The 23,773-nt window shown below is 52.1% G+C and overlaps 1 protein-coding gene across 2 annotated transcripts in view; it reads right to left on the reverse strand.

Annotated features, from left to right (window-relative positions):
* Positions 1 to 23,773, reverse strand: part of FAM193A (family with sequence similarity 193 member A) — a 148,961-nt gene that overhangs the window by 28,804 nt on the left and 96,384 nt on the right. For both annotated transcript variants that reach the window (XM_027545325.1, XM_027545326.1), the window contains exons 7-13: positions 21,321 to 21,468; positions 14,271 to 14,348; positions 12,799 to 12,911; positions 12,486 to 12,728; positions 10,286 to 10,439; positions 9,978 to 10,157; positions 4,139 to 4,390 (exon numbers count right to left, since the gene is read on the reverse strand). In XM_027545325.1, coding sequence (XP_027401126.1) covers positions 4,139 to 4,390; positions 9,978 to 10,157; positions 10,286 to 10,439; positions 12,486 to 12,728; positions 12,799 to 12,911; positions 14,271 to 14,348; positions 21,321 to 21,468 — 1,168 coding nt within the window. The remainder of the gene's footprint in view (positions 1 to 4,138; positions 4,391 to 9,977; positions 10,158 to 10,285; positions 10,440 to 12,485; positions 12,729 to 12,798; positions 12,912 to 14,270; positions 14,349 to 21,320; positions 21,469 to 23,773) is intronic.

Here is a 23,773-nt window from a genome sequence, read left to right on the forward strand (position 1 = left end):
GTCTGCAGGAGCAGAGCAGACAGGAAGGAGGCCTGGAGGAGTGGCAGCCAAGGATGTCCCAACTCTCGACCGGCACCAGAGCAGGCCAGGAGGCTCAGAGGGCACCAGCAAGACCTTCACGAGACCCTATCCGGGTGCAGCACATCCCAGCTGCAGGAAACCAAAGCCAGAATCCTGGTAGCAGCCTAGGGGTGGGCTGACGGGAAGAAACCCTGTCCTACAGAGCAAGGGACACAGTCACAGAAGACATCTCACTTAAACGGCACAGGCAGGAAGAGAGTGGGGTTAACCAGGTTCTAAGTGTTCAAAGGAAAAAATAGAAAAACCACCAACCTAGAATTCTGTATCCAGCGAAATTATCCTTCAAAAGTGAAGGAGAAATAAAGACTTCCTCAGACAAAGAAACACTGAGGGAATGCACGTCCAGCAGACCTGCCCTGCAAGAAATGTTAGAAGATTTTCTTCAGGAAGAAGGAACATAATATAGGTCAGAAACTTGGATCTACATAAAGGAAGAGAGAGCAATGGAAAAGGAATAAACATCAGGAAAATAAAATCTCTTATCTTTCTGTTAACTGATCTTAAAAAAAAAAACTTTGCAGTAATAATAGCAACAATGTACCGGGTGATTAATATTGGATAAATGAAAATGATGCCTGCAAGTCACAAGGGACCGGAAGCAGGAACTGGGAACAATCTGTTACAAGCAGCTCAACTGCACACAGTGGAGGAGCAGCGCTGGAAGCGGCCCTAGCTCAGTCAGAAGGTGCTTTCTAACACAACCGTTAAAACGGAATAAGAGGTGTGATTGATACGCTAAGAGGAAATAAAATGAATCAGAAAACGCTCAAGTGAGAGTACAGAAAGCAGAAAAGGAAGCCTCTGGCAACAAATAGAAAATAGTTACAAACATGGGTATTCATCCAAACACATTAAAAAAAAATCAAAGTGAACGGAATAAATACACCAATGAAAATGCCGAGATCATCAGAATATATTAAAGAACAAGAGCTTCCCCCAGCCCCCAAAGCCCCAGGATCCAACGATGCCTGTCGACAAGACACCTGCTGCGGGCAGCAGTGGCAAATCACCCAGGCAGCCTCAGTGGGCAGACCAGACCTCAGAGCGAGGAGCCTTCCCTAGTGACTGAAGGGCAACCCTCCAAGGACACATGAGAACCCCCAGCACACAAGCATCTAACAGAAGAGCACCAAACTGCGTGAGGCCAAGCCTGCCAGGCCTGCCGCAGAGCAGGCAGGTCCGCCGTGAGCTGCAGACTTCCACCGCCCTCCGCAGCAAGAGCGCAGGGGCAGCAGGGGCCAGCAAGAACACACCTGGACCCCACACCGCCAGCCAGCCACTGCCTGCCGCACACAGAACGGCAGACCATCTGTCCTGAGGAACACGGAGCATCTGCCAAGACGGACCACACCCTGGGCCACAAGGCAACCCCGAAAGACCAGAAACAGTGCGCGCTCAGATAGAACGGAGCTGAAGTAGAAACCAGCAACAGAGAGACAGCTAGAGAACGCCCAAATATTTGGAAACTAAATTTCCTGTCACTTAGTTTTAATTTTTTTCTTCAGTATTTCATCACTGTATTTACCTCCTGCAAGTACTTTTAATTTTTAAGTAACATTACTCAACATACAAATTACAAACATATCAGTGGTAATGAAGACTTCTGAAAATGGAAATAGTTTTCAAGTCTTTCTAATCTCAAGAAAATAAAATTTTAACAGTACCCATTCCAAGCGTTTTAGGTACTATTTATCCACAATGGCAAAAGTATGAATTAAAGATTACAACTAGAGTGACACAGTCTTAAAGGCGACAGCTAACCAGAGCAGAAATCCCTAAAGGCCCTGATGCCGCAGGAAGAGAACTGGGTCAGCAGAGCCTCAGCGGGCACGGCTGCCCACACTCGGGGCCGCCCCCGCCTGCGTGGGGCAGGCATCTCGCTGAGAAACCTGCTCTGACGGAGCTGAGGACAACCATGTCCTTCCACTACAGCTCGGTCCTCCTCCAGCAGCTCCTGTAGGGCTGGGCACGCTCTGTGCATTTAGGTACAGATGCCGCCACAGCACTCAACTAAGTCAGACTAACTCAAAGAACACACAGTAACTTTGCAAAACCTGGTAAGTGACGACGTGAGACTATGCAGAGAAACATTTTTATACCAGGTACAAACCAAGTATGCTGTCAAATGCATCTCGTTTTTCCAAATAAAAATGGCACCCAGCTAGTGTATATTTTAATTGCGTCAGTGAATAATCTTGGCACTAACAGTAAGTGGCTAAAACACAGCCTCACAGCTGCTCCTCTGCAGTTTCTTCAACCCATGAATCTTTCTCATCCACCTATTGGATTACAGTTCAGTGGTAACAGAGACAGACTGCGACCCAGATGATGCTTCCCCTCCTTTATCCTTCTATACACTGCTGGTAACACCCTGAGAAAAGGCCAAGATCCAGGGGAAAACTCAGTTTTAACTAGAGTGGGAATAATAAATTTCACTACTTCACTTGAAGATTTTTAGGAATTAATTCTTGAATAATTTCTACCAGCATGAACATATGAGAGAACATTCTACACCCTCTTCTCCAGGTGGTTCCCTAGGACTAGGAAATGGAGCTCTATTTAGGTAAGAACAAGGAGCAAACAGCTTCCAAACTCATATGCTCACCTGAGGAAAAGGGTGAAGGATTGGGAGGACCGTCCAAATAGCCTGGCCTTGAATGTAAACATGAATATGCTACTTAGAACGACCCGATTAACAAAGGTGTCATTAAGTGTTTGAACTGAGCAATGAGTCAGAGAGAGAAAGCCGCTCAGTCGTGTCTGACTCTTCGCGACCCCATGAACTATAGAGTCCATGGAATTCTCCAGGCCAGAATACTGGTGTGGGTAGCCTTTCCCTTTGCCAGGGGATCTTTCCAACCCAGGGACTGAACCCAGGTCTCCCACACTGCAGGTGGATTCTTTACCAGCTGAGCCATGAGGGATGCCCAAGAGTACTGGAGTGGGTAGCCTATCCCCTCTCGAGGGGATCTTCCCGATCCAGGCACTGAACTGGCGTCTCCTGCATTGCAGGCGGATTCTTTACTAACTGAGCTATCGGGGAAGCAACAGTCAACCTAATAAAATTTAAGCCTAAATTTGAGTGGTTACCAAGCACTTATTATCACAGAACATAACAAACTGAGGATGCTCTCTAATAAACCAACAATTCTCACCCGGCACCCTCCCCAGCAGACAAACAGCAAACCCCAGTGAGGGGTGATGTGCGGCCTGAGGAAGTCCCTCTCACACCACATGCTCCCTTTCGAACACTAGAGAATCACTGTCTATGAGTAGAGTCTGGGGAGAGTTCTATTTTTGACTGATTAGAGCTAATAACATTAGCCAGAATAACTGATGAAAAATTAAAATTTATGACCCGAATCAATAAAAGTAAGTTCAAAACAGCTAGTGAGGCAAAGCTATCTAAGGTACGAAGAACGAGACAAACCTAACGATTGCACTGCGACGTCTAGGGCGCAGCACGCGCCTCAGGCTCTGACGGGAGGCAGCGCGTGCCGCCCTTCCCAGCCGTCACCCGTCTTGCCAGGCCCGCCTGGCTGCCCCCGGCCCCCCACTCACCTGCCGGCGAGCCTCCGCTGCATGGTGCCCAGGGCGCCCCCCTTCAAGCTTGTGCCTTTCTACATAACAGTCCTTTAAGAGGACTGTCATTTAAGACCCTGCGGAGCCTGGCCAGTGTTAGAGGACTCACGTTACGTTCAAGCTGTGTTACCCGCCACCGCCAGGCCCCGAAAAGCTGGAGAACTGGGCTGCTCTCTGGGTGGGCAGAGGCCCTGTGGTCCCCAGCTCAACCCATTACGCCAGTACCACATGAAAACCTCTTCACGTCCTGGTCAATTCCCAAGGAACGAACTATGACGTCCACGACTGTTTTTACAAATGTAAAGGTTCAAAACTCCAGGAGGTCACAGTATTACAGTAAAAGGAAACGTTCGCAGACCCTCCCATGAGCGTGGCTGCTGCCCCACACAGCCGTCACTTTACGGGTCTGTCTGTTTAAACACGCTCTAGAGGTCTGAGTGGCGCGTGAGCGCCCCGGCCCTGTCTGCCCACTCACCTTACTGTGTGTGAAGGGGGGCGCTGTGTACAAGGTGGGGTGGATGAGAGGGCGAGGCAGGTGTGGGACGGCGTGCAAGGGCACGTGGCCGTGGATGTGGGGGTACAGGTGCAGCGCAGGGTGCGCAGGCTTCTCGGGGCTCAGAAACTGGTGGCCGGGAGGCAGGGCGCCAGCGGCCATTGCTGAAGGCGTTAATCCAGACGCCTCTTGTTTACAAACATGACATTCACAAGTGTTTGGAGCTTGTTCTGCCTAAAGGGAAAGAAAAAAAAAAAAGAGTATTTAGTAAGTGAGTACTGAGTATTTAGGGAAACAAAGAACGATATGGATTGAATGCGAGTCAGCCACACAGCAAATACAAAGGCAGCGGGGCCCGTCCTGACACCCCGGGTAGACGGGTCCCTCCTTGCGAGCTGAACGAGGGCCCCCAGGACTGGGACTGAAGAGGCCTGGAGAGACAAGGCGTGCGCACCTCACCCCGGCTGGGTGCCTGCCGGGGCGGCAGCCTCACCCGTCTGCATCCCGCGCCTGTGTGAGCAGGGCCGCGGAGACTGCAAGATGGCAGAGTGGAGAGAGGGAGCTGGGACCAAGGACAAGGAGACCACTGGTGCCATGCTCCGCTGGGCGCACACTGCTTAACGGATGGCTACACAGAGGCTCTTCAAAGTGCACCAGAGACGGGACTTCCGGCTAAGGTGGAATGAAGCAGTCGGTGACTCTTCTCCCTCAAAACAAGTGCAAAACTGAACACAATTGTCAAAGGCAATCGTTTTGAGGCTCTGGAAATCAACCAAACGAAAAAAACATATTGAGAAGCGTTTATTCATGCAAACCTGCTAGAACTTCTACTTAAGAACAGAAGGGGTCTAGCTTTCCTGCCCAGGGATCTTCCTATCCCCAACTCCCCACACCCTTTAAAAACTAACTGAAAAACAAAACAAAAATAACATAATTCAAGAATCAATAGCAGAATTAAAACTGGTACACTAAAATTCTGTTTGATATGAAAAAAGGAAGTAGAGACAGAGGTAGAAGAACACGAGGCGCAGAAACGACCGGCACAGCGCAGACGGGAGCACTGCCAGCAGCTGTGTTAGACGTGAATGGGGCGCTCCCAACAAGAGGCGGGGACCGAGGGGCAGGATACACACATAAGATCCAGCTCAAAGGCTGGAAGAAAAAGACACAAAGGAGCTAAAATTAAAAGGACAAAAATTTATAAAACATACACATAGCAACCTGAAGACAGCTGGAATGGCTATATTAATATTAGAGAGAATAGTCTAAGGCAAGAAATAACAGCAGGGAGACACTTCACAGTGACAAAAGGGCCAATATATTAGGGAGGCAGAACAATAATTACATGGATACACATTCCACAACACTGTCCCAAAACGCATGAATCAAAAACTGGCAGATTTGAAAAAGGAAATAGATAATCCAAAAGTTATAACAGAAGACCTCAATATGTCTCTCTCAGTAATTTTTAGAATTAGATAAAAAATCAGTTAGGATACAGAAGACTTGAATAACGCTATCAATTTGACCGGTTTCATTTACAGGACATTTCACCTAAGAGGGGCAGAACACAATTTTCAAGTGCACATCTAGGTTAGATCACATGTTAGGCCATAAAACAAGTCTTAATAAATTTGGAAGCTCTAAAATCAGTAATCTCAGCCTTAGATTTAAGAAGCTAGGAATAGAAAAAATTAACCCCAAGAATATATAAAAAAAATAATGGAGATCAGAACAGAAATCAATGAAACAAAAAAGAGAAAAATAGAAAAAAAAAAAAAAAAAACTGATTTACAAAAATATAGCCAGAGTGACTGAGGGAGTTAAAAAGTAGTAAATAAAATTACCCAAATCAGGAATTAACATTGCTACAGACTCCACAAAACTAAAAAGAGATAATAAACAACCATGAGACATCAAATTAGACAACTTAGATGAAATGGATAAATTCCTAAAAAGACACAAATCATTAAACTCAATCCAAGAAGAAATAAAAAATCTGAACAGACCTGTATCAAGTAAACGAAATTTTAATTAAAAAGATCAGGTCCACGGGATTTCACTGGTGAATTCCATCAAATATTTAAGGAATATCAATCTCAGACGAATTCCTTCAGAAAATACAGGTGGAACACACACTCCTCAGCTCAGTCTCTGAGGCAAAGACATCACTGCTGCTGCTGCTGTTGTTCCGTAGCTAAGTCGTGTCTGACTCTTTGCATCTTTTAATTTCATGGCTGCAGTCACCATCTGCAGTGATTTTGGAGCCCAGGAAAATAAAAATCTGTCACTGCTTTCACTTTTTCCCCTTCTATTTGCCATGAAGCGATGGGACTGGATGCTATGATCTTAAGTTTTTTTAATGCTGAGTTTCAAAGACATCATAGTCAACAGACCAATATCCTTCATTAACATAGATACAGAAATCCTAACAAGACATTAGCAAGCCAGGCAAGAACATGTATTAAAAAAAAAGACTATAGGTCATGACCAGGTGGGATTTATCCCAGGAACACAAGATTGGTTCAAAATTCCTTGATGAGATACAACTTGGTAACAGAACAAAGGATGAAAGCCACAGGGACATCTCAAGAGATGCAGAACAGGCATCTTAAACCCAATGAATGTTCACGATAAAATTCTCAAAAAAAAAAAAAACCAAACCAAGGAGTAGGACATAGCTTCCTTAGCTGACAAAGGACGTCTAAGGAAAACCGACAGCTACCATCGTATTTTACTGGTTAAAGATTCAACGCTGTCCCCCCACGCCTGGGAACAGGCAAAGGTGTCTGCTTGCACCACTTCGATTCAATGCTGTACTAGAGGTTCTAGCTAGCTCAATAAAGCAAGAGTAGGAAATTAAAAGAATCCGGGCTGTAAAGGAAGAAGGAAAACTTGTTCACTCACAGACAACACGATTTTGTATGTATAAAACCCAAAAGTAATCTACCAAAAAAACCCCAAAACAAACCCACAAAACCTCAACCACTCTAGGACAAATAAGTTTATTAGCAAAGCTGCAGAATTCAAAATCAATACATAAGAACTGACTGTATTTCTGTGTATTACCAACAATCAATTGTAAATCAATACATAAGAACTGACTGTATTTCCATGTATTACCAACAATCAACTGCAAATCAATACATAAGAACTGACTGTATTTCTGTGTATTACCAACAATCAACTGTAAATCGAAACCAGGGACTTCCCTGGTGCTCCCGATGCAGGGGCCCCCGAGTTCCAACCCTGGTCAGGGCACTGGATCTCACATGCCGCAATCAAGAGTCCTCACGCCGCAAGGAGGATGGGAGACCCCATGTGCCGCCCTAAACCCAGCTCAGCCAAAGAATGAATGTTAAAGAAAGAGAAAGAAACCAAAATTAGAAAATACCTTTACTATACAATCAAAAAACATCTAAAATCTTAATAAACTTAAGAAACACAGACTAGAAATTTTTAAAAATTACAGGAAGAAATTAAAGACGACCTAAACAAATGGAAAGAAATAGCATGTGCAATGTTCATAAGTCTGTTTTCCCAAAATTGATTCTCATCATCCCACAAATAGAAGATCAGGTCCAGAGGGTTTTGGTGATGAACTCTATCAAATACTCAAGAATTCAATGCAACCTCCATTAAACTCCACAGGTGTTTTGCAGAAGGTAACCAGTGGTCCCTGAATGCACATGGGGGAGTCCCGGCGGTCCAGTGGTGAGGACTCAGCACTTTCACTGCCATGGCCCAGGCTCAATACCTGGTCAGGAACTAAGATCCTATAAGCCATGAGGTGTGGCCCCTACCCAAAAACAGTAAAATAAAATGTATGTGAAGCGAACACAACATTACAAAACAACTATACTCTAATAAAAATTAATTCTAAAAAGCTTAACATTCCAACCCAGGGTTCCCTAGTGGCTCGGCTGGTAAAGAATCTGCCTGCAATGCAGGAGACCTGGGTTCCATCCCTGGGCTGGGAAGATCCCCCGGAGAGGGAACAGCTACCCACTCCAGTATTCTGGACTGTATAGTCCATGAGGTCGCAAAGAGTCGGACAAACTGAACCACTTTCACTTTCCCACCTGGAAAAAACACATATGGAAATGCAAAGGACTCTGAACAGCTTCAGCAATTTTGAAAGAGGCCCAAAAAGAGAAAGGCAGATCCTGCCTGATTTCCAAACTTACAATCCAGCGACAGTCGAGCAGAGCACAGGTTTCTGGGTGCGGAGGCCACAGGGCAGGACGCCGGGCATGGCCGTGGGCCCTCAGCCACCAGCTGGTTTGCAACCAGCGACCCCTGCGATGCAGCGGGGACGGTGGTCTTTCTGACACAGGCGCTGTGCCAGCTGGGTATCAAACGACCCTCGCTGTAGACCACTAGCAAAACTGAGCTGAGTGGACCACAGACCTGAGCAAGAGCTAAAATTACAAACCTTTCACAGCAAAATAGTTTTGTATTAGGTAAAAGTTTTTTGGATATGCCATCAAAAGCATGATTCATAAAAGAAAAAGCTGATAAACTGGAATGCATCAAAATCAGTAACTTTTGCTTTTCAAAAACACTGAAAAAAAAAAAAAAAACTAATAAGACATATCACAGACCAAAAGAAAATATTTGTGGATCACATACTTGATAAAGGACTTGTTTAAAGAACTCTTAAACCCAAACACTAGATAGAAAAGGAAACAGCCCACACAGCCCTTAAATATCTATGACAGAAAGCTTAACTTTGCCCATAAAAAGTGAAATAAAAACGGAAACCTCACAGAGCTACCATTTCTCACCTATTAGACTGGCAAGACTTCAAAGCTCTCCCCTGTGACAGCAGGGGAGACCACCACGCTCGGACTGGGGAAAGCCGCTGCTGGTGACCCTCCTGGGGACAAAACCGCCTACGTGTGAAACGTCAGACACGTGAGGCCACTCACTGGAGAGTTTACGATGGGAAAGTAAAGGGAGGCAAACACAAGTATCCACCAGCAGACTGAAAACAAAGCACAGCACAACCAGGACCTGTCTCCACAGCAGGACACAGAGGGCAGCAGCAGAGCGTGAGGGAGCGAGCTCCACCAAGCTGGCAGGACACGCCGCCGGGCGGGGAAAGGGCAGTGTGTCAGGGTAGGCCTTTCTCGTCAGTAGAGAAGAATGTGCGTACCTGCATAAATCAACGGTGATCACAGGCTGGGGGTGAGCAGGCGCTGGGGGGGACCGGGGGCTGGGGGTGTGCAGGGGCTGGGGTGAGCAGGGGCTGGGGGTGCACAGGGGCTGGGGGCGCACAGGGGCTGGGGGTGAGTAGGGGGTGGGGTGAGCAGGGGCTGGGGGTGCACAGGGGCTGGGGTAAGCAGGTGCTGGGGAGGACCGGGGGCTGGGGGTGCGCAGGGGCTGCGGTGAGCAGGGGCTGGGGGTGCACAGGGGCTGGGGGCGCACAGGGGCTGGGGGTGAGTAGGGGGTGGGGTGAGCAGGGGCTGGGGTGAGCAGGTCCTGGACCAGGGCGAGGGGAGGAAGTGGGGGCAGAGGGCCCAGGGCACCCCTTCCAGTGTCCCCTCCCCTGTAGACCGCACCACCTACTACAATGGTTTAATGGGCCTTGGCCCTCACGTGCTCTTCCTTTAGGAGCTGCCTGAGCATCCATCATAAAACCAGAGTCTCTAAGAGAAAAGATGACCGTCTGGCAGAGCGGTCTCGGTTCTCACCAGTCTGACCTTCACAAGCTTTTCACAGGAACGTACTTTTGTGTTCAGTAGCACTCATGTCGAGAGAAACCAGACACAGAGAAGACAGCCTGGGCAAAACCAAGTTCAAGGAAATAAAGCCGTACCTGCTGAGCTGGGTAAGACGGGGGTGGACTGTCCACTTTACTTTCCTCTTTCCTGGGGCTCCCGCTCCCCAGAGCCGTGTCCTCCTTCGGGGCTCCCGGGGGTTCCCCACTACTCTCGCCGTCTGCCTCCTCGTCGTCAGCTTCCGAGGAACTGCTGCTGGTACTGCTTACCTGAGGGGACTTTAAAGACAGTCACAAAGATAGTCACTTGTAACTTATGCTTTTTAAACCAGAATAACACAGAACGCTCAAACCCCGGACACCATCTGGGGTGACTCATCGTCGTGATGCGGAGGCTGGGCATGTACCTCGTCCTTCAGGGCCAGGTTCTCCCCGCCGCCGTTCAGCTCGCCATGGACGCCGTTCATGCTGGCTACCACCTCGGCGTCCTCGTAGTTACTCAGGGGATAGATGTCAGCAAACTTGGCCGACAGCGGGGCAACGTCTTCATCGTCACTGCAACTGAGACGCGCAGAGACGTCACTGCGGGGCCGTGGCCGCTAAGGACCATGCACTGCCCACCCAGGAGAGCCACGCTCACGCACAGGAGCGTGACACTGGGCCCCACGCATGCGTCTCAGGGGCTCCCGGTAACCTGGACCAGGAGGAAAATGCCCGAAGAGGACCACTCGTTCTGTCCAGAAGAATGGAAAACAAAACTCCGAACAGAGAAACATTAAGGAAACCACAAAATTTCAATAGATCAACTTGAAGCGCCCTGGTGTACAACTGTTCTCTCTCTCTGTCATTTTCAAACAAATGCTATTTTTTATTATAATTAAAGGGGTACAGAAACCAACCTTAGGTCTTCAGTGTTTGTTTTTATAACCACCAAAATTTCAGAGATAGCCAGCTGAACAAAACAATAAAAGCACTTATGTGACAAGGCCAGCTGTAGGCAAGTCCGTTCCAAACTCATAGTTAGCAGCTTTAACAAGACATCCAAGTGATAGGCAAATGGAATATCTACAAAAACAAAGTAATGTGCCTTCAAGGCTGTGAAGACCACTTCAAACGTAAGGCTTTCTGGTGCCTGAGAAGAGATGGCACGAAGCGCCCAGCTCGGGGTACGTGGCTCAAGGCCTGACGGTAAGCGACACCCCGTGGGCCTACACCATCATGCCTCCGCATCCACCGTGAGCCTCAACCGTCCGGAAGGAGAAAGCCTAAGAACTGGAGCCCTTTGGGCTTCAGGGCAGATGGTCCAGAACAGCCAGACTCAGCTTCATCCCACTTCTGGGAGAACTGAGTCCAAGGAGCATCGTGCACGGTCACCTGGAGCTGCTACAGCAAGTACGGGCAGGCCAGCTGCTGGGAACGCCCGGCTCCGGTGCCCCCACAACCTGCGGACACAGACACTGCCCTGCGTGGCACCCATACCACCCCGGGGGGGGCCGAGTGAAGTAACAGACCCACGCGCTGCCTGCGGCCTGGCGACTCCAGACTCAGGCGTCCAGGCAGCCCTGCAGCCCCGCCACGGAAATGCCGCACGTTCATCTCACGCTCGGAGCAGCAGCAGGAAAAGGACATGCGTGGCCCAGAGCCAGGAGGGTCTGGGATGGCCATGTCTGTGGGAAGACACAGACCCCACGGTGCAGGCGGCCAGGTGCCCGCAGTGCCTCGCGTGGTCCTGGCTCCGCCCCGCCCGCAGCGTGCGTGCCCAGGGCTGGCGTCAGCCACTAAGACCCGAGAGCAGGCGGCACTCTGCCAGCCTGGGCTCTGCCCTGACGACTGGTGCTTGGCTGCAGCCGCTTCGTCCTGAGCCAGCTCACGCCTGGCTGTGACGGCCCTCTGCCCTGCACAGGCTCCGAGGGAGCACAGGGCTCAGTGAGAGCAGCCGCAGAGCTCAGCGTCCGAGATCAAAGCCACACGGAGAACTGAGGGACTCCAAAGGAGAGCCTCGGGGCCACCGCACGAAATCCAGGTCGGGAGGCGAGAATCCCGAGGAACACGGGAAGCAAAGTCGGGGCGACCGTCCCTCCCCCGGGCTCCTGACCCACACGGGCGCCACGACATGCGGAGAATATGTTTAATCTCTTAAATAAACACCCACCAAGGGAACGGCCCATCCAGGAGTCGGATGGGGCTTGATTCCCACCCTGTGAACTGGTGACCCCTTGCTCGCACAAAACGTCTTGTGGTTGATGTGGGAACACGGACAGAACCTCTCAGTCGCTTGCTAAAGTGACCATCTGAGATCCCAGCAGGACACGGAGCAAGCGTGGACGCCAGCTGAGGATGAGGAGGATGGGTGCAGGCCAGGCCAGCATGGGAGATGCTCCCCGCAGACCGATGCGCGCCTGCCTCACTGCATCCGGCAGCTCACGAAATAGCGTCCATGCTTGGGCTTACTGCATCCATGTGTTAAAAGCGATTTTAAAAAATGAAGGGTCCTTCTTCTTGAAAAGCACCCTTAACGCTGCCCATACTTCTGCAGACGTCATTGGGTCTGCATCTTGGAATCGGATGAGTTGTCATGAGAAACCTCACGACAAAGTCATGACTTACAATGTTGGTGCAGAGCCATTGTCTGTGAGGATGAGTCTGGGATGTTGCTGAACGGTGATGGGAGAGCTGGACGCCGACCCTGAGCTGGCTGACGACACACCGGGTGGCTGTATCTCAGACAGGCAGTCGGGAGCCGCGTCCACCGGAAGGGGCAGCTGGTGAATGTGGATGTCGCCCGTGACTGGGGGGTCCATGATGCCGCAGGTGAGGATGTGGGAGAGGCTGCAGTCGTCACAAGCACACCTGCGGGGCGTGAGGGGGTCAGCGCGGGGCCAGCAGGCCGGGCAGTGCCCGGGGTCCTGCGCGCGCTCACCTCCGCCGGTAGTTGCAGTTGGGGCAGTCGGGCACGCTCAGCCGCGACGACAGCACGTGCCGCATGGTGTCCGTGAAGCTGTTCTCGCCAGCGACGGCTTTCTTTTTCGTGAACTGGAGGAAATCATGAGCCAACAGGTTAATTTTGCAAGACCTTCATCATGACATGGCTGTATTTTTCGGTGATTCTGATGCTGTGCACGTCCCACTCAGAGACCTGCTGCCCGCAGCTTCCTCAGGAGGGCCAGGGCTGGGAAGGGGGGCAGACGAGCAGTGTGTGGCGCAGGCAGGGAGAGGCCTGGACAGAGGTCAGGGGGCTGAGTCCACCAGGCGCCTCAGCAGCACACACCCTGTGACGCCCTCATGGGGGACACCCAGCCCTTGCCCTGGCCCTCCGGTGGGCTGGGGACTCGCAGCCCCCAGGAGATAATCACTGCCCCCAGGAGCTTAGATTCTGGACGAAGAAAGAAGCGAGAAACCAAACTTCAGGGGAAACCACGAGGTACAGGAGCTCAGCAGCCCTGCCGGAGAGGTGGGGAGGCCGCCGGGGTGCGCCAGGCCTGAGCACGGTGCAGGAGGCAGCGTGGACGCCGCTGTCCGGGCACGGGGAGCCCAGGCCAGCAGGAGCGCTGAGCGCCGCCCTGAGCCCCCAGGCTACGCAGACACTGTCCACACGGGGCAGGATGGCAGCTGGCCAGGCAGCACACGTGGTGCCGGCAGGGGGAGCAAGGCCGCTGCAGAGCGCACCAGCCGTGCCTGGAGAAGCAGTGGGCCTGGGGGCCACCGAGGAGGCAGCGCCTCACCTCCCGCCGGGGCAGGCATGCCTCTGTGTTTCAGAAAAGGGGCCCACGGGCCAGCTTGGGCACAGGCATGGGTGGCGCCCGTCTGACGCAGGCCACGCGCTGGGTGCAGAGCACAGGTGCCCTGTCTACCCGCGCTGCCCAGAAGGGACCACGGGCGGGAGGGGAGCGGAGGCCAAGGGCTCTCACTGCGAGAGCAGCCAGCAGACACCGGCGCAGGCACCGGGCCGAGCGGGCAAGTCTCCTGGTGAAGTAATGGCCCCAAGACCAGCGTGCCGGGCCGGGGAGAGCCGCCAAGGTGGCGGGCAGGGCGGGGAGAGCCTGCGGCAGGAAGGGGCGAGCCGGGCGGGCAGCAGCCGCGAGACAGCACAGTCCTGGCACACGAGGATTGGACCCGGCCTGGCCCTGGGGCCTCACTGTGCGTCGCCCCTGGAAGGGAATCCGGAGACGCAGCACCCACCCAGGAGGAGCCCATGGGGACACGGGGAGGCTGTGGACCGGGAGAACCACTCCATAAACAATGTGTCCCTGGAGGAGTACAGAGACGAGGAAGCGGAAAGGAGAACCAGCCTGCAAACAGGTCTGCCGAGCAAGACGTGCAAGGTGGGCTCCGCAGCCCTTTGCTCTGCAGCGAACAGCTTCACTCCGACAACGCCCTCCCACCCACACGCACCTGCTCTTCGATGAACCGCCTCTGCTTAAAGAGCTCCCAGTCCTCCGTCAGCATGCGCTGCTTGGTCTTCATTGTCATCTACGTGGAATGCACGGGGGATGCAAAGACAGAAAGTCTGAGTACCAGCAAGAGCCACCAGGACACTTTCGAGGGGAGACTTTTAATGATGCAAGAGACCGCGTGTGGAGACAGGAGAAGCTCCAACTACAGAAAGGTCACCGGACTCTCCGCCTCGGCGCTCACACTGACTCACTCAAAGTCTCCACAGTTGTCGTGCACGGAAATCAGATGAATCACACCAAAGAGAAACTGAGAGACCAGAGATGGGCCCGCCAACACGGGGGGAGACGCTCCCCACTCGCTGAGTGCCAGGGTGGGCGCCAGGGCTGCTGTCTGGCCATGAGCCTCAGCCCAAGACGAGCACGTCCCGGAGCCGGATGGCGGTGACCACCACAAGAGTGAGCGCGGCTGGCACAGCGGCACCGCAGACTCGCAAACTGCAAGGGCGGCCCGGTCTGAGGAGGCAGACTTGACCACAACAAGTAAGAAACTGGGGGAACAGGAATTAGGAACGGGCTCAAGGCACTGACTTACGTGAAGGAGGAGACTATGAAATGACTAACTGATAATCATATAGACGTATTCTTACAAATTATTAAAAGCTGAAGCACGACCGCTGAAAGGAAGGAATGGGATACATATCTTCCAAATGATTGGAATACTCGGAGGGGGGCATGTCCTACAAGGAAGGAAGCACCACCCACAGGGGCTCCCCTCCAGCCAACACAGGGCAGCTGCCCAACTGCCTACTAAACAGCCGATCACATCTTCAAGTCAGACAAAAACGACCAATACACCCTCCAAATGAAACAAGCATAACTTAATACAAAACTTCAACTAGTAAGGAAGTAAAGGCAAAAGCTGAAATTACTGGAAAAAGCCAGAAGTAAATGTGATCAGTAAACCCAAAAGTTGGTTCTCTGAACTTCCTGCCAGGCTGAACAAGGGAAGAAATGAACCACAGACACGGCGGGAGTGAGCACGGACACGGACACACAGGAAGGGGCTTTTCTGCAACAGGAGGACACGCGAGCACGGGATGCCTCTCAACGAAAGAAGAGCTGCACAGGCGGCTCTGCACGTTGTGCTTCAGAAGTCGAGTCGATGCACTGACGTTCCAAACGATACAGACTTCCGGCAGCTGGGGGTGGCGGGCGTGTAGGGCGTGGGCAGGGCTGGGGGGAGGCATGGGCAGGGCTGGGGGGAGGCCACGGGCACAGCTGGGGGAAGGCCGGGGGCACAGTTGGGGGGAGGGATGGGCAGAGCTGGAGGGAGGCCACGGGCACAGCTGGGGGGAGGCTGTGGGCAGAGATGCAGGGAAGCCGGGGGCACAGCTGGGGGGAGGGATGGGCAGAGCTGGGGGGAGGCCACAGGCACAGCTGGGGGGAGGCCGGGGGCATAGCTGGGGGGAGGGATGGGCAGAGCTGGGGGGAGGCCACGGGCACAGCTCGGGGGAGGCCACGGGCAGAGCTGGGGGGAGGCTGTGGGCAGAGCTGTGGGGAGGCCATGGGCAGAGCTGTGGGGAGGTCATGGGCACAGCTAGGGGGAGGCATGGGCAGAGCTGGCGGGAGGCCACGGGCACAGCTTGTGCAGGAAGGCCGTGGGCAGAGCTGGGGGGAGGCCGTGGGCAGAGCTGGGGCGCCGGGAGCACTGCCTGCCGCCTGCCTGGCCTCCTGCCCGGCCCCCTCAGTGCTCTCTCTGCAGCCTGAAGCCAGAGGGAGGGAACGGACCGTCCTGCAGCCGTCAAGTCCCCACTGCTGTCAAGTGTCCCTGAGCACAGCTTACACCCACCCCTGTATCTGAAGGATGTGGATAATTTCCCAGGCAAATATCAGTTTGTAAAACTCACTTAAGAAGCAGAAATCCCCAAACAGGCTCATAAACACAGTGTTTATTGAAAAGGCAGTAAAAAATATTGAGTCCCTCTTCCTCCTCCTGCAACAATGAACCAGGTCCCAGAGCTTTAGGTCGGGATCTATTAGTCTATCCTTTTCCTTCATGGAACAGGAAAGTTGAACTATTCCTGAAAACTGGAAAAAAAAAAAAAAAAGGAAAGCTTTTCCATTCATTCTATGAGATTAGCATAACCTTTATACAAAACAAACAGGACCTGAAAGATGAAAACTCAGTAACACCTCAGAATACAGATGTAGTAATAAAGATCCTCAACAGAATACCCAATAATGGATTAAACAATAATATATACTCTAGTAGGGCTTAATTCCAGGAATGTAATATCTCAAAATTAGGAAGCCTAATGTAATTCAACACTAGAACTGGACATGGAACAGCTGAATGGTTCAAAACTGGGAAAGGAGCATGTCAAAGCTGTATATTGTCACCCTACTTATTTAACTTATATGCAGAGTACATCATGCGAAATGCTCGGTTGGATGAAGCACAAGCTGGAATCAAGATTGCTTGGAGAAACATCAATAACCTCAGATATGCAGATGACATCACTTTAATGGCAGAAAGCAAAGCGGAACTAAAGAACCTCTTGATGAAGGTGAAAGAGGAGAGTGAAAATGCTGGCTTAAAACTCAGCATTCAAAAAATGAAGACAATGGCATCCGGTTCCATCATTTCATAGCAAATAAACGGGGTAAAAGTGCAAACAGTGACAGATTTCATTTTTGTGGGGGGCTCCAAAATCACTGTGGACAGTGACTGAAACTATGAAATTAAAAAACACTTGCTCCTTGGAAGAAAACCTATGACCAACCTAGACAGCATATTAAAAAGCAGAGACATTATTTTGCCGACAAAGGTCCGTCTAGTCACAGCGATGGTTTTTCCAGTAGTCATGTCTGGATGTGAGAGTTGGACCATAAGGAAGGCTGAGCACCGAAGAATTGATGCTTTTGAACTGTGGTGTTGGAGAAGACTCTAGACAGTCCTTTGGACTGCAAGGAAAACCAAGCAGTCCGTCCTAAAGGAAATCAGTCCTGGGTGTTCTTTGGAAGGACTGATGCTAAAGCTCAAACTCCAATACTTTGGCCACCTGATGCAAAGAGCTGACTCATTTGAAAAGACCCTGATGCTGAGAAAGACTGAAGGCGGGAGGAGAAGGGGACGACAGAGGATGAGATGGCTGGATGGCATCTATTTGGAACTAGTCTGTTGTTCCATGTCCAGTTCAAACTGTTGCTTCCTAACCTGCATAAAGGTTTCTCAAGAGGCAGGTCAGGTGGTCTGGTATTCCCATCTCTTTCAGAATTTTCCACAGTTTATTGTGATCCACACAGTCAAAGGCTTCGGCATAATCAATAAAGCAGAAATAAGATGGTTTTCTGGAACTCTCTTGCTTTTTCGATGATCCAGGGGATGTTGGCAATTTGATCTCTGGTTCCTCTACCTTGTCTAAAACCAGCTTGAACATATGGAAGTTCACGGTTCACGTCCTGTTGAAGCCTGGCTTGGAGAATTTTGAGCATTACTTTGCTAGCGTGTGAGATGAGCGCAATCGTGCAGTAGTTTGAACATTCTTTGGCATTGCCTTTCTTTGGGATTGGAATAGAAACTAACCTTTTCCAGTCGTGTGGCCACTGCTGAGTTTTCCAAATTGGCTGGCATATTGAGTGCAGCACTTTCACAGCATCATCATCTAGGATTTGAAATAGCTCAGCTGGAATTCCATCACCTCCACTAGCTGTGTTTGTAGTGATGCTTCCTAAGGCCCACTGGCTTCGCATTCCAGAATGTCTGGCTCTAGGTGAGTGATCACACCATCCTGATTATCTGGGTTGTGAAGATCTTTTTTGTACAGTTTTCCTGTGTATTCTTGCCACTTCCTCTTAGTATCTTCTGCTTCTGTTAGGTCCATAATATTTCTCTTCTTTATCGAGCTCATCTTTGTATGAAATATTCCCTTGGTATCTCTAATTTTCTTGAAGAGATCTCTAGTCTTTCCCATTCTATTGTTTTCCTCTATTTTTTGCACCGATGACTGAGGAAGGCTTTCTTATCTGTCCTTGCTCTTCTTTGGAACTCCACATTCAGATGCTTATATCTTTCCTTTTCTCCTTTGTTTTTCGCTTCTCTTCTTTTCTCAGCTATTTGTAAGGCCTCCCCAGACAGTCATTTGGTCATAGCAAACACCCTCTTCCAACAACACGAGAGAAGACTCTACACATGGACATCACCAGACGGTCAACAACAAAATCAGCTTGATTATATTTTTTGCAGCCAAAGATGGAGAAGCTCTATACAGTCAGCAAAAACAAGACCAGGAGCTGAATGTGGCTCAGATCATGAACTCCTTCTTGCCAAATTCAGACTTAAAGAAAGTAGGGAAAACCACTAGACCATTCAGGTATGACCTAAATCAAATCCATTATGATTATTCACTGGAAATGGGAAACAGATTTAAGGGACTAGATCTCATAGATACAGTGCCTGATGGACTATGAATGGAGGTTCCTGACATTGTACAGGAGACAGGGATCAAGACCATCCCCAAGAAAAAGAAATGCAAAAAAGCAAAACGGCTGTCTGAGGAGGCCTTACAAATAGCTGTGAAAAGAAGAGAAGCGAAAAGCAAAGGAGAAAAAGGAAGACATACCCATATAGACCTTTAAACATGCTGAATCCTGCTTGTGCGTGTCCTGTTGAGGATTCTGCATCGATGCTCATTACAGAACTAGCGAGTCCTGTTGAGGATTCTGCATCGATGCTCATTACAGAACTAGCGAGTCCTGTTGAGGATTCTGCATCGACACTCGTTGCAGAACTAGCGAGTCCTGTTGAGGGTTCTGCATCGACACTCGTTGCAGAACTAGCGTGTCCTGTTGAGGGTTCTGCATCGACGCTCGTTGCAGAACTAGCGTGTCCTGTTGAGGATTCTGCATCGATGCTCATTACAGAACTAGCGTGTCCTGTTGAGGGTTCTGCATCGACACTCGTTGCAGAACTATAGTTTTGGTCTGTAGTTTTCTTGTAGTGTCTTTGGCATCAGCATGAGTTAGGAAGTGTTTCTTCCCTTTTAGTTTTCTGGAAAACTCTAAGAAGGGTGGGTATTAATTCTTAAACGTTTCCTAGAATTTACCTGTGAAGCCGCTGGGTCCTGAAATTTTCTTTGTTGGGAGATTTTTGATTACTGACCCAATATCCTCACTAGTTATAGGTTTACTGAGTTTCTCCACTTGCTCATGATTTAGGTCTCGCTGGTCCTGTGTTTCTGAGTTTGTCCACTTTGTCTAGGTCATGCACCCTGTTGGCTCGCAGGGTCCTCAGGCTGCCCTGCATCTCCTGCAGGGGTCCGGCCTGGTCGGAGTTGCCCTGGAGACCCCGCAGCCCTCACATCCGGACTCCAGGAGTCTGACTACAACTGTCCTCAGTACAGGCTTCTCAGTGACAGCCTGTGAACTTCTGCCGCCAGTCTTTCAGCTCCTGGCCAGCCCTCCGGTGGATTCGCCAGGGAGCAGCGTTTCTGCCTACAGGTCTGTCACGACTGCAGATTCTCACAGGACCAAGAGGCAAGCCGAGGGAGAGCGCCAGCACCACCGGCCAGGATCACAGCGCACAGAGCCGGGGCGCCGTCGGACGGACGGTGTGCTGCTGTCCTCGCAGCAGCCTACGTCCACATGGACCCAGAAGGTTCTCAGGGAACACCCACGGGGCTTGTGGGGTTTCAGACTGTCCAAATGCAGCTCTGGAGTCCAGAGCACCCTGAAGAGGGGCCCCACCTGAGGCGGGGAACCTGGCCTCAGATAGCTGAGCCCCGCACTCGCTCGCAGCCCTGTGCTGGGAGGCATGGTGGGTCCCCACACCCCACGCTCCCCTAGCCCAGAGAGCAGGCTCCTCAGAGCAGGTGGCGAGCGTGCATGGGGTGGGCTGTGCTCGTCCCCTTGGCCTGACTCAGCTGCTGGAGGTCCGGATGAAGGCTGCCTAGGGAGGGCAGTGGGAGGGCAGCAGCATCTGCCAAATGCACCTCAGCCAGGCAACGTGGGCCAGCCCCGCCCATAGGGGCTGAAGCTGAGGGGTCAGGAATCAGCGACAAGCACAGCTGGAGAACAAGTGTCATATGAAGAAAACCCCAAACCACCACTGTCCTCTGCGGGAAGCACAGGACAGTGGGCAGCGCGTCACAAGCACAGAGCAACTCCTGAGGCCACACGCCAGGGGCGCACGGGCTGCGAAGAGGTCAGGTACGGCCGCACAGAACAAGCCGCCCCAGCCAAGCTCGGCTCAGCAGCGCCGATCCAGAAGGTTGCCAGCAGCACTGGTGGGCGGACAGCCCGACCACACGGGGGAGGACAGAGAGGAGAACTTTCCCACGTCCTGAACGAGACAGCCCCTGTGAATAGGACGGTCCCTGAGGCCGCAAGACTCCTGGGACTCCACGAAACATGGAGAGGCTGGAACAAATGGCGACCCGGGAACGTGTCCGACCCTTCCTGTGTCTCAACCCCTCATCTGGCTCAGGCAGCAGCTCTGAGACCAAGGACCACAGCAGAGGCCGGGCGGCATTCACGGTCGTGTTTGGAGACAGACACTAGCCCAGCGCACATCTTCAGCCAGAACCAAAGGCGCGTCTCCCCATGGCCTCAGAGGTGCGCCCTGAGCTCCGTCACGGCTTCCCTCAGCCCTCACCCCGTGCCCTCAGGAAAGCTCCGTGTCGAGCACCTCCCCGCTCCCACCGCCCAGGTGAGGCAGGCAGCCGGCTCGTGCTGCCAGACAGGCTGGGGCACAGGGACCTGTACCCTGCCTCCCCACGCTGGACCCGCCGGCGTGCCCCAGGCCTGTGCTCCCATTCAGACGCAGCAGCGTGGGTGGACGAGGGGCGCTGTGGGTCCCTCGGGCGTGCGCCCCCAGGCTCCGGACGGCAAGTGTCAGTTCCCGAGGGCCGAAGCGGCTCCCAGAGGCCCCGCAGGCCGCACGGAGCCTGGGCGCCCCTCTTGCCCCGCCCCGGGCATGCCCCCGCCCTGGGCCCCCCAACCCCCAGCGTCCACAGGCACGCCCCCCGGCACGCCCCTCGCGGGCACCCACCTGCTCGTCCACGTAGGCGTCAATCCTCTTCTGGCACTGCAGCCACTCGGCGGCCACGGCGCGCAGCTCCTCCTCGGAGCGCTGGAACCGCTGCAGCAGTGCGCTGTACGTGTCCTCGCAGCAGCCGTCGTGCGTCGTGGTCCCCAGCCTGCGGACAGAGGCCTGTGACCGCCCTGCTAGCACCTTCCCTCCCGAGGCGGCGGGGGCCCCCACTGCACCGCCCCAAGCCTGCTGCCCAGCACGTGCAAGATATAGGCCAAGCGCCCAGAGCCGAGTCTGGCCGAAAGAAGCAGCTCAGACAAGGAACAGATCTGATAAAAAAATGAGTGGTGAGGGACGCTGCTCTAAAAAGACTAAGGCCCAGAGATGCATTCACAACAAGTGGGCTGGAAAAGGATTCCTGCCTGTTCAGATACACTGATCCAGAGAAAACACAACATTTAATAAGAAATACAAACTCTGGGCCAGGCTTTCACATTAAGTACAACAGGAAATTCAATTCAAAAAAGTACAATTACAGTTTCATTTATTCTCTACCATACCTTGTTAAGAAAGATGGTAAGACGACAAATGAGAGAATTAACAGAAAACAAAAGACAGATAGCAGGTAAACAGCTGGATTTCTGAAGAAGGAGGCACTTGGGAGCGTGGGGAGGGGGCAGCTCGTCTTATGAGGCAGGCTGTCTTCAGAAACCATTCGTTTTCCTAATCTCTGAACATGTCAACATCTGAGCCAAAGTAACGGTAATAAAGACCTCCTAACAAGGAATTTCTAAATCCAAACCAACACTTATAACTGCTCAGGAGCACAGGCTGGTGTGCAGGGTTAATATCAGTGCTATTTACACAGAAGAACTGGAAGCTGCCCACTGGGGTCAGAGCCCTACACCACACGGGGCTTCCCAGACTCTGAGAGATACCGACCTGCTTACGCCCAAACGCACATACACGCACGCACATACACGCACTCACACACGCGTCCGAAATGGAAATGCTCCCACGTGAAGCAGAGCTAGGGCTATGCCATGTTCAAAATGCGTGTGTGTGCTGGGGCGGAGTGAGGCGTGGACGCTGGAAAAAAGTCTGGAAGCAACACCAAATTTTTTACGGTACTACTTTTCATCATGACTTCCTGTTTTCAGAACTTTATTTCTGAATTCCAGATTGCAATGGCAACCTAATGATTTTGTAATTAAAACAAACAACGTGACTGAAAAACGAGCAGGGTTCCACGGGTGCAGACAGCGCCCTCTCCCCGCTGGTGTCCACTGTGTGGAGACGCACACCGCGTGGACAGGGTCCTGTGTGCTGCAGTGTCTGCATGGGTCCCGCGCATTGGAGGGAGACACAGAAACCCACGTCCCTGACAAGCTGTGCAGCAAAGGGCAGGCCGGGAGCCCGCTGGAACCACGGCGGCCCTGCGACGCCAGGGCTCACACCCCAGGACTGCCCTCCTAAGGCTGCGCCTGGCCCCAGAACACATCGCTCTTCAGCGCCCTGACCCCCAGGCCTCGCCAAGGTGGCTCTGGGCTCCGTAGAGCACATGGGCACCCAGGGGAGAGCGTGGCAGCCCGTGAGGCAGTGACGTGGTCCTCCTGGGCCTCTACAGCCCCGTCATCACAGACCCGCCTCCCACGTGGGGCTGCCCTGCCTCCCGTGCACTGCCCGAGGCCCGAGGCGCTCCTCCTGTGCTCCGCTGCAGACCTGCTCAGAGCCAGGGGAGGGCAAAGCAGCTGTGGGTGGGGGCAGGGGTGGTCCTGGACTTCTGAGGGCGCGGGTGGCACTCAGAGCATGACCGGAAGGCACAGGCTGGAGTGCAGACAGAACAGGAAGCCCCCCGATGGCAGGAAGTGTGCTCAGGGTCAGACAGCATCATCGGTCCAGCACACAGGCCATTCTCTCAACAGTCACTCTGCAAACACAACCACCCCACGTAACGGGTGGTGGTATCTACGATGAACAGTATCTACGTGAAACAGTATGTGGTGGGAAGTGAGACAGAAAATGACATAAAATCACTGTGGGTAAGTTTACTTATTTACAAGCCCAATTAAATATTCCCTTAACAATTAATATGTATTAAAAATAAAGACCAAGTCAAGCCACAGCTCCGGAAACCACCACAAGCTAAGCAGCTGCAGCAGGTTCCTGGCCCCCAAGGGACAGCAGAGTCTGGTAGGGCGGCCGCTCCATCGCCAACTGCGGCCACACAGACGGGCCAGCTGGGCCCCCAGGGCGTGCACGCTGCATCACCTGGCCCGGCGGCCCTGCAGGACCCGTGGTGCCAGCTCCTCAACAGGCTGACTGCAAGGGGAGGTGGGCAGGGTGGGGCCTGCAGACTAGAGCACCTCAAAAGGAATGGAGGTCAGCATGTAATGGTGACAGAGTCTATCTGGGGCAACAGGGAAGTTTTGGAAATATTGGTGGTGGTCATCCAATCATTATTAAAAATG

This window comes from Bos indicus x Bos taurus, chromosome 6 (genome assembly GCF_003369695.1).
Source record: "Bos indicus x Bos taurus breed Angus x Brahman F1 hybrid chromosome 6, Bos_hybrid_MaternalHap_v2.0, whole genome shotgun sequence".
NCBI classification, from domain to species: Eukaryota; Metazoa; Chordata; class Mammalia; order Artiodactyla; family Bovidae; genus Bos; species Bos indicus x Bos taurus.